At 48.1% G+C, this 10,724-nt stretch overlaps 1 protein-coding gene across 12 annotated transcripts in view; it reads left to right on the forward strand.

The window, feature by feature from the left end:
- Window positions 1-10,031, forward strand: part of Nwd1 (NACHT and WD repeat domain containing 1) — a 70,656-nt gene extending 60,625 nt beyond the window's left edge. For 10 of the 12 annotated variants that reach the window (XR_003947304.1, XR_003947305.1, XR_003947306.1 and 7 more), the window contains 3 exons: window positions 538-1,088; window positions 2,582-2,687; window positions 4,744-10,031. Coding sequence is in view for 9 of the 12 variants with exons in the window: in XM_006531086.2 (XP_006531149.1) it covers window positions 538-1,088; window positions 2,582-2,687; window positions 4,744-5,042 (956 nt within the window). In the remaining 3 variants the exon portion in view is untranslated. The remainder of the gene's footprint in view (window positions 1-537; window positions 1,089-2,581; window positions 2,688-4,743) is intronic. The other 2 variants (XM_006531090.2, NM_176940.5) reach the window with 2 other exon arrangements.
- The last annotated feature ends 693 nt before the right edge of the window (window positions 10,032-10,724 follow it).

Genomic DNA, 10,724 nt, shown 5'->3' on the forward strand with positions numbered 1-10,724 from the left:
AGTAGCCCCTGTGCTGGCCCAGCAGGGGTAAGGGCTGCTATTCCTCAGGGTCTACATTTCCTGAGCTGGGCCAGGTCAGCTGTGTAGTCTTATGAAACATGCACAAACCCTGGTTCGGCCATCATCTCCTGCCGAGCATAATCACCTCCAGGGAACAAGGAGCTTCCTGTGCCTGTCCAGCTTGTGGGAGCTAAAGGTCCCACGCCTGCCCCAAGTACCTACTGACCACGTCTCAAGTCCCAGCTTCCATTTACCTCACAGCTTACTGAAAATGCACATGGGTACAGGAGCTGTTTCCAGCTTTGGGTGGAGTCAGGAAACTTTACACCATTCAAGTTGAACCTTAGGGGTCAGAAACTAAAATCATTAAACTAAGAAAGCTTAAGGCCAGCCCAGCCTGAAGCCATGAGTTCAAGCGCTAGGAGAATGGATTCCCACAAGTTATCTTCTGGCCTCCACATACATATAAATAATAGTAATTTTTTAAAAACTGAGAAAACTAGCTGGCCAACCCTTGACTATCTTCTCTCTGCACAGGTGAGGAGCAAGATTGCCTGGACACGTCCAATGAGGTCCGCTGTCTGGAGGTGGCCGAGCAGGCCAAGCTCCTCTTCACAGGCCTGGTTTCTGGGATCGTGCTTGTGTTCCCCCTGAATTCCAGGCAAGATGTACTGTGCATCCCCCCACCTGAGGCACGCAAAGCTGTCAACTGCATGTCCCTGAGCAAGAGTGAGAATCGTCTGGCCATTGCCTATGACAACATTGTCCTGGTGCTTGACATCAGCCCTGGGGACCCATGTCCGGCCATTGAAGGCCCCACCTACACCTTTTACACCCAGCTGCCTGAGACCATAGTGAGTGTGGCTGTCCTGGCTGACTATCGTGTGGTCTACGGCATGAGCGATGGCAGCCTCTTCCTGTACGACTGTGCATGCTCTAAAGTGTTCCCTCTGGAGGCCCATGGGAGCAGGGTGAGCTGTGTAGAGGTCAGCCACAGTGAGCAGCTAGCAGTGAGCGGGGCTGAAGATGCACTGCTATGCCTCTGGGACCTGCAGGCTTGCAGGGGGATGTTCGAGATGAGCTATGAGGTGGGTGGCCTGGACAATTGACACCCATGCTGGGTTCCTTCCATAATTTTTCCCTTACTCCTTGCTTTCTTTGTGTGTGTGCACTGCTTCCAGTTGTGAGTGTACATTTTTGTAATGTGTGTGGTGGATAGAGCTCAATTTAAGATGTCATTCCTTATCCTGGTTGGGGGCCAGAGTCTCTCACTGGAGCCTGGGGTCCTCCCATTAGGCCAGGGGACAGGGTGCTCCTGTCCACATCTACCCAAAGCTGGGATTGTAAGCATGCCTTCTTTTTTTACTTGGAAGCTTGGGAATCACATCTGAGATAGCCTGAGCTACACAATCTGCTCTTGTTTCAATGTAACAAAGGGAAATCTGGCTAGCATAATGGGTGAGCACTAAGCCAATGAGAGATACCCAGTCTCAAATAAGGAGGAAGGCATTCCTAACAAGGGTGTCCTCCAGCTCCAGATGCAGCACACACACACACACACACACACACACACACACACACACACACACACACTAATCATACACATGCTCCTGTGTGCATGCATACAGACATACAAACATACATGCACACACATGCATACAAACACTCTCATGCACACATGTGTACACATACAAATACATGCGCACGCTCACACACACTGTGCATGCATGCATACACAAGCACACCAATACTCATATGCGCACACACAAGTACACATACATACCCATGAATGCACACATGTGTGCTTGTATGTACACACATGCTTGTGCACTGGTTTTTCAATCCAATAGCCCTGGTGCTGTCACCTTCATGAAGACAGATCTTGCTCCTTGGAAAGTTTATTTGTCCATCTCTCTGGGGTTTGTTCTGCTCTGACTCCAGTGGAGCCCAGGTTGGGGTGGTGGCCAGGTGAATATCTCAGTGTGGACACTGGATCACACAGTGTATTGATTAATTTGTTACTAAATCTCTGGCAGGGTGGTGGGACAACTGAAGGGAGGGAGGGTTTATGTGGAGGAGATACACCCTAAGGTGATGGAAGGTACAGTGGCAGATGGCCTCACAGGGGCGGAGAGTGCAGCCTGGACTCCTCACACCTGACACCTGGATCAGGAAGCAGAGAGTGAACAGATGTAGGCCAGTCTACAAAGCCCGAAGCCCACAGTGACCAACTGTTTTCAAGGAGGACAAATGTGGTAAAGGTTCCACAGTTTTCTTAAATATCAGTACCAACTGTGGACCAAAGGTTAAAACAGGTGATGCCAGGCAAGTGAGAGGGCTCAGTGGATAAAGGCATTTGTGACCAAGCCTGAGGGGGCCTGAGTTCCATCCCCTCTAACAACACTGTAAGGGGAGCCCCAAGTGCTCCAAGTGTCCTCTGACCTGCACATAGCACCATGGCATGCAGCTCACCACCCCCAATAAATAAATCAAATACATGTACAAAACAGCAACCACAAATGCCGCCAGAGCCAGAGGGATGTTTATCATGCAAAGCACCACAAACAGCCTGTTTTCACAGAACTCCTGCTGCAGAGGGGTGCGGTGTGCCTGCTTCTCCAGGGATGACAAGCATGTATTTGCAGGCATGGAGGACCGCTCTGTCACTGCCTGGAGCACGGTGGATGGTGAGTGGTGGTGTAGGGTGAAACTGAGCTATGTGGAAATGTATTACTCTCTCTCTCTCTCTCTCTCTCTCTCTCTCTCTCTCTCTCTCTCTCTGCCTATGCAACAATACAAGTACATAGAGGTGTACCTGGACATGTGCACATAGGTAGGGTAGAGGTTGAGTATTTTCTTCAGTCAGTCTCTGTGTTATTTCAGGTAGGGTGGTTGTGTATGTGCTTGGTTGGTTGGTTGGTTTTGGTTTTTATCAAGACAGGGCTTCACTGTGTAGCCTAGTTGTCCTGGAACTTGTTCTGTAGACCAGGCTGACCTTGAATTCAGAGATCCTCCTGCCTCTGTTTGTTTTGAGACAGGATCTCTCATTTTGTATCCTGGGTTGTCCTGGAACTTGTAGTAAGAATTCTGGAATTTTGGTTTCTTTTAAAAACACAGAGATAGTATATCATTTTAACTCCACGTGTAGAGATGTGGGGCTGCTTTGGACTGTCTGCAGCAGCTGACTATGATTTGCCTTATGCTCTAGCAGAGGCATTATATTGCCAACTGCAGATAGTTTCAGCGATTATGTGACATTTGGAATTTTGGGAACTTTTCAGAGGGTGTATACATGTTAGGGCCCCAATAGGTGGGGTTGGTGGTTGTTCAAGGGGGTTGGTTTCGATCTGTTAGTGGTCATGCGCAAAGAAGAAACTAGATTCAGGGATTGATTTCTCCCTCCCTCCCTCCCTCCCTCCCTGTCTTCTCTCTCCCTCTCTTCCTCCCTGCTCTTGTCCCACCCCCTCTAGCCTTCTTTCTCTCCTATCTGTGTTAGGGGGTGAAATGATAAAGGGTGGGAAAAATAAGAACCCATAAAGTAACAAAGACTGGCTGCAGAATTCACTCTGTAGATCAGACTGGCCTTGAACTCACAAAGACCTGCCTGCTTCTGCTTCTAGAGTGCTGGGATTAAAGGAGGGCAGCACCACGCCTAGCCCTCCATGTTATTTTTTGAGATACGGTGCACCTATTCAGCAAGGCTGACAGGCCATTGACCCCGGAGACCCACCCCTGACAGTGTCTGCTGTGCTGGGATCATAGATCCATGCTGCTGCACCCACCTGGCTTTTGTGTAGGTGCCGGGGATCCAGAATCAAGTCCAGAAGCTTGAGTGGCATGCCTTTTACCTACAGTCTTACTTTGCTTTTCTATTGTTGTATAAATGTCCCGACCAAAAGCAACTAGGATAGAAATGGGTTCATTTGGCTTAGAGGTTGTAGTCCATCACTCAGGAAAGTTGGGTCAGGAACTGAAGCAGAGGCCATGAAAGATGCTACTTATTGAATTGCTATCATGGCTTGCTCAGCCTGCTACCTTATAGATCCCAGGACCACCAGCCATGGCACAGGTGAGTTGTAGCCACCCCACAGGTCAATCAGATGGGATTTTCTTCACTGAGGCTCCTTCCCTGATGACCCAAACTGATGACAAGTTGGCAAAAAACAAAAGCAAAAACCAAAAAAAAAAAAAAACCCAAAAACAAAAAACAAAACAAAAAAACAAAAAACAAAATAAAATAAAACAAAACAAAACCTTAACTGGCATGCCTACTGGGCTCTTTCCCTAGGACCAAGCTCTGATCTGAAGGGAAAAGAGTCACCTTGGGTCTTACTGGTCCTGTTTCTGCCTTTAGCTGGGCCCCTCAGCTTAGGAGGTGTATGCAGGACCTGATGGCCTGCTGCCATAGCACTCTTCTCACATGGTCTGTAGACCCCTTTGGAGACAGAACAGCCTTCTTCCCTGGGTCTCCATGAGGGTGGGTGTATACCCATATTCTATGGATGGTAATCATGTACTGGAGATGATGGACTTTGAGCCCAATGATTAGGTCAAACAGGGAGCCCCAGGGAGCATCCATGTCTGCCTCCAGAGCGCTGGGACTGCCAGTGTGCACCTCCACATGCATGCGTGTTAAGGGATTGAATTCAGGCCCTGTGTTTGCAGGCCAAGCACATTACCAGCTGCAATGTCCTTCCATCTCTGGGCCCCATTTTCTCATGGCTTGCCCTTTCCTGGTCACAGGCACTCTTTTGGCTGTCCAGTTTGTTCATGCTGTGATCAACCGAATCATCCCTACCTCCAATGGCTTCATGGCCCCCACAAGCCACGGCTATCTCATCCGTGAGCGCTTCCAGTGCCCGTCAGTCAGAGCCTCCCAGCAAGACCCTCTCAAGAACTTCAAGAAGGCAGTGTGGCTGGTAAAGACCAGGCAGAGGGAAGAGCTGGCTGCAGCAGAAGCCTCCCAGGATGCAGAACCAGTGGCCGTAGAGGGAAAGGAATCAAAGTCAAATAAACGCTCACAGGTCTGCCTCATACTCTGAAAGCCTACCAAGGCAGGGGCTTCAGTGACTTAGCCATGGCTCACCTGGTTGAAGCCAACTGACTCTCTCTGCTGGTGCCATGTGGACCCCCCCTTCCCCTCAACCATCTTCCATTTTTCCTCATAGCTTTTTCTGTGGGTTCTGAAGGCCTACTTCCTTCAAGTGAGCAGCAGCCTGCATCTCCCACCTTACTCTAAGAACTTGGCTCAAAGGCTTGGCTCTGCCTCTTAGTTGTACTGGTGCAATTCTTATCCCTGAGCCAGTTACTAGCTGTGAGAGGATCTGAAATCATTGTAGGGACCAAGAGTGACCTTGTCAAAGTGTTGTGTGATGGAGAGTGAAAGACTGCTGGGATGTGATGGGTGCTGTCCTGTCTTCATAGCAGTGAGCCTCCAGTAATAGCCCATAATCCATACTGCAAAGCCACACAGAGCATAGTTAAACACACAGCATAGTTAGTCTGTCTGCAGCTCCTGCTGTGAGACTCAAAATGGTGTGTAAAAAAAATCCTCCTAGGATCTGGTGGTGGCATAGCTTTCAATCCCAGCACTCAGGAGGCAGAGGCAGGAGGATTCCTGTGAGTTTGAGGCCAGCCTTAGGTTACATAGTAAGTTTCAGGACAGCCAGAGCTATGTAGAGAGAAAAGACTGGTGCTGGCTCAGGGCTTAAATCACCTTGCATCCCAGAATACAAGAACATTGTACACACTGTCACCAACCTGTAAGCCTAGCCTCAGGGAACAGGCTATTTTTGTTTCTTCCACTGCTGTGACTGAAAAACTCGACCAAAAGCAACTTAGAGGAGGAAATGGTTCATCTGGCTTTCACCCCCAGGCCACACACCCAGTTCTTTACTTAGGGAAGTCAGGGAACGAACTCAAGCAGGAACTGAAGGCAAGCCTGCTGGCTATTGCACACAGCATGACCTCTGACTAGGGGACTCAGCCGCGGTCATACAGCAGTGTCTCCGTCATTATCAATTAGTGATGGTCAAGAGACACCATGACCATGGCAAAGCAGTTAATGGGGTTGGGAGAACTGTTTATAGTTTCAAAGGCTTAGTCCACTGTCATCACGACAGGGAGCCTGGTGGCACACATGGCAGGCATGGTGCTGCAGGAATAGCTGAAAGATATATCATGAGAATCCTTTTAAACAGTTCCCTCTCCGGTGGCCAGACACTCAAATATATATGCCTCTGGGAGCCATTCTCACTCAAGACACAAGCCTGAACCACAGAGGATGTAGTTTCTGCCGTTCTCCTGATTAGCTAAGCTTTTTCATAAGCCCCAGAACCACTTACCACTCACAGTGGGCTCCCTCCTCCATCAGCTAGCAGTCAAGACAATGCCCCATGGACAGGCCCACACACCAGTCTGACCTGGGCAACCCTTCAATTAAGACTTGCTTCTCAGGTGACTCTAGGCTATGTGAAGTTGACAGTTAAAGCTAATAAGGTCATAGAGGATCCTGAGCATTCTGGCTAGCTAGCTAGACACATCTGTGAGCTCTGGGTTTGATTAAGAGACCCTGCCACAATGAATAAGGTAGAAGAGAAGTCAATGATTATTCCTGACTCAACCTCATGCCTTCAGATACACATCACATGTACCCACATGGGTGCTCAGGCACACATGAACACTCATGATGCCCACACCAGCCTCCATGTGTAGCCAAAAGTGCTGGCACAGTCTTATCCTCCTGCCTCCATTTCCTGCTTGGACAACTATAACCACTGTGCCCAGCTAAGATGCTGTCTCACTCAGTTCCCTGACACATCAGGACATGCTAGCATCTACCTGCTTTGCTGCCAGACCTTCTGCCTTGAAATGGCTTTCTCCACAGTGCTCACAGCCATCTAGTGAGCCGGTCTTGTGCCTGGAGCCTTGCTACAGCCAGACCTTAGAGGTGAGAGGCCCCCTTCACGCCATGGGACACTAGACAGACTCAGTGAAAGCAGCAGTAGAAACAGCTTGTTTTTCTGTGTTGGATACAGAACCAGGACTTGAAGGCAAGTGCTATATCTCAAGCCATACCCTGAGCCCTTACTGGGGGAATCCAGGAAGGGGCTTTACTGCTCAGTCACATTCCAGCTTCAAAATGAGGCCTTTGAAGATACCTTGTTCAGTTACTTCCCAAATAAGGATTCCAATGCATGCTTTAGCAATTCTGAAAATGTTAGTGTCAAATTTTATTTTTTTAAAAAAATTACTGGTTATGGCAAACAGAGGTTGTGTGCACCTTTAATCATAGCACTTGAGAGGCAGTGGCAGTGGCAGTGGCAGTGGCAGTGGCAGTGGCAGAAGCAGAGGCAGGCAGATTTCTGAGATCAAGGCCAGCCTGGTCTACAAAGTGAGTTCAGGACAGCCAGGGCTATACAGAGAATTCCTGTCTCCAACAGCAGCAGCAGCAGCAGCAACAACAACAAAGGTCTGGAGAGATGGCTCAGCAGTTTGATCCATCTTAGCCCCCACATCAGATGGCACACAAAAGGCCTTTTGGCCTTTGGAGATACCTGCCCAAACATACACACACACACACACACACACACACACAGAATTAAGATCAATATTTTTAAAAATTATGGGCCAATGAGCTGACTCAGTTGGTAACAGCACTTGCTACTCAGTCCCGATGGGCTGAGTTCAATCCCTGGCACTCAGAGAGTGGAAGTAGAGAGCCGACTTCAGAGTTGCTCTCTGACTCCACACATTCACTAAGGTAAGCACCATGGTGATGACACCCCCACCATGCACTCATATGCATACCAATAGTAGTAATAATATAATAACAATAAAATTAAAGATCTATTTTAAGCTGTAATTTAAAAATATATGCACATGTATTGAACAATAATTTGTTTGAGATTTTTAAAAATAATACTTTTTTACTAACATGTACTAATTGTAATATATTAATGAAGACCCACAAGATATTTTCAGCATGCAAGTAGCTGCAAACTTGGTCTTTGTTTTAAATCTACCTTCTGTCTCTGTCCAAAGCTGGTCCTCACAATTCCATATCCTTTTAAGTCAGGGTATGAGAGGGAATGAGGTTCGTCACTGTGCAGCCAACTTACTCATTGAACATGATGTCCTTCAGTTCTGTCTGTTTTGCTACAAATGATAGTCTCTCATGTTCTTCTCTATGGCTGTGAACTGTCCTATCACTGAGTGTACCACAGTCCTTTGTCCACCCACTTTGGTGTTGGTGACTGCTAGTTTAGGAGTCTCCAGCCATACCATCTCTGTTTAATTGAAGGACCTGTAGTTTGAGCAGAGAACCCCTGAAGGGGAAAGAAGGCCACATTTTTGTTAAGACTTTTCTATGAATTGTGGACATTATATCAAAACTGTGGAAAGTTTTGATGCACAGCTTCTGGCCTAAAATTCCAATGTCTGGGGCATGGTCACGCAAGCATTTAGTCCCAGCCTTGGGAGGTAGAGGCAGGAGGATCTCTGAGTTTGAGGCCAGGGTGTTCTACATAGCAAGACCCTGTCTCAAAACAAAACAAAACAAAAGAAAATTCTTGTGTTCATCGAAACAACCTGAAGGAGATTAAATTATGAACTATGTTCTGGGTTGGTGGCTGGGGAGAGCACAGGGTATGAGGAGCATGTTAGCAGTTTCTGCTGCTGTGTGAATGTCAGAGTGTGACCCCTGGTCATCAGAGCATGACCCCTGTTCCTGTAGGCACTGTGGATGAAAACATGCCACACAGACTATGCTCACTAAACCCACTGCAGACAGCTGGCTATTCCAGGGTTATTTAGTTGCTGTGAGCCAAACACCTGACTCAGTAGTTTAAACAGGGAAGGGTTTCTTTGGGCTTAGGGTTTGCAGTTCCAGTCCACCACGGTGAAAGCCCGGGGTAGGGGGAGGGGAGGGGCTCATAGCTGTGGCTCACATGGGGGAGATACTTTGTTGTTTAAAATCCATTCTAGATCTCTGGTCCATGGCATGGTGCCACCCCTGTTCAGGGTGAGTCTTCTGTCCTCAGTTAAAGCTCCCTGGAAATGCTCTCACAGACTTCCAAGGGAGTCCATATCTAGTCAAAGTGACAGTGACCAGGGTTGGTCATCCCTTACCAACCTGGCACATACATCCCCTTACATCACAGTCGCCTGCCCTGTCCCTAGGCCTTCTTGGCCATCTCAAAATGCAAGGTGCATTTGGTCTGTCTCTGAATGTGCTCAAAATAATTTTATTTTATTTGTGTGTAGGGGCAGGAGGTAAAGCTATGAGGTATATGTGGATCTTGGAGTACGGCTTGTAAGAGTTGTTTTTTTTCCCCACCAAGTGGTTGTTGGGGATCAAACTCACTGGGGTCAGGCTTAGCAGCAGGCACCTGCATACACCAAGCCCTCTCACCAGCCCCTCAAATGCCCAACATTGTTCAGAAGCCTCTACTGAGGCTCCAGCACCCCCTTAACTGTAAACTCTGTAAAATAATATAAAGGAAGTTATAAACTTTCAATATGTATGAGTCCAGCTTGGCTGCACAGTGAGTGAGACCAACAACAACCAACCTTTTAACTTCCAAGGGCACAGGTTAAAATAGGAAAGAATGAGTGCATCAAAAGAAAAAATCAGACCAAAGCTGACAGGAGTCTGCTGGGAAATACCAAATCCTGAAATGTGGCATTCCAAACCTGGAGCTCTTGGCCCAGCATCTGGGCCTCAACAGTCTACCTGCTGCACATGCAGCCTCTCTCATGGGGTAGTTCTGCTCACCCATGCCTTTCTTGGGAAAACATACCATGGTCCTGGTGTTTTCAAAATTCTGAGGTCCTGGGCTGACAAGATGGCTCAGTGAGTGAAGGCATTTGCTGCCAAGTCGGAGGAGGTGAATTAGATCCCCAAGGCTTACGTGGTGGAAGGAGAGGACTGACTCCCACAGGTTCTTATCTGACCTCCACACTTGTGCTTTGGCAGGCACGTCATTGTACACACATATATGCTGAATAAATAAATGTAATAAAAAAGTAAACTCCTGGGGTTTCCATGGCAATACAGATCTCACCTCTACAGCTTCCCACAGTGGTCTCGCCAACGTCTTCTTCCAGGAATCTGATCACACTACACACTGCCTGGCCTTCTGGTCTCTAATATACCAACAAAACCAGGTCCACATGAATGCTGCTACCAGTCAGGATGATCATCATGGCGTCTGCTTGTGTGTGCCGCTGAGGTAGTCCCTGGGTGCCCACTGGGAGCTAGGAAGCCATGTGCTGTCTCCTTTCCACTCAATTTGCACTGTTCTAGTCAGTGTCTTTCTTCTAGGAGGCCTAGCCCTCTGGACCCAGAGCAAAGGCCCTTCTTCTGTAAAATGTGGCTGATTGTTCTAGCACACATGGGCTGGCCCAGCCTCCTCCCCAGGAATGAGCAGTTTCAGTTTCCCAGCCAGGTGAAGTTGGTTTCTTTTGAGTCTTATGAGTCCTCTGGTTCCACTGCCATCCAGCAGAGAGGGTCTATTTTGGCTCATGGTCTGAGGAGCAGCTCTGGACTGTGACTCACATTTGGGCAGATGAGCAGAACAAACATGCAGCTGGATTTCTCAGTCTCCTCTTTTTATTCAAGTCAGGCCCCTGGACACAGTCTTCTTAGACAAGCATCTCCTATGCAACTCATAGCGGGTCAAGCCCACAAAGACACTTAACCACCATGTTCACATTGCTTTTTC

The sequence above is a fragment of the Mus musculus genome, chromosome 8 (assembly GCF_000001635.26).
Source record: "Mus musculus strain C57BL/6J chromosome 8, GRCm38.p6 C57BL/6J".
NCBI lineage: Eukaryota > Metazoa > Chordata > Mammalia > Rodentia > Muridae > Mus > Mus musculus.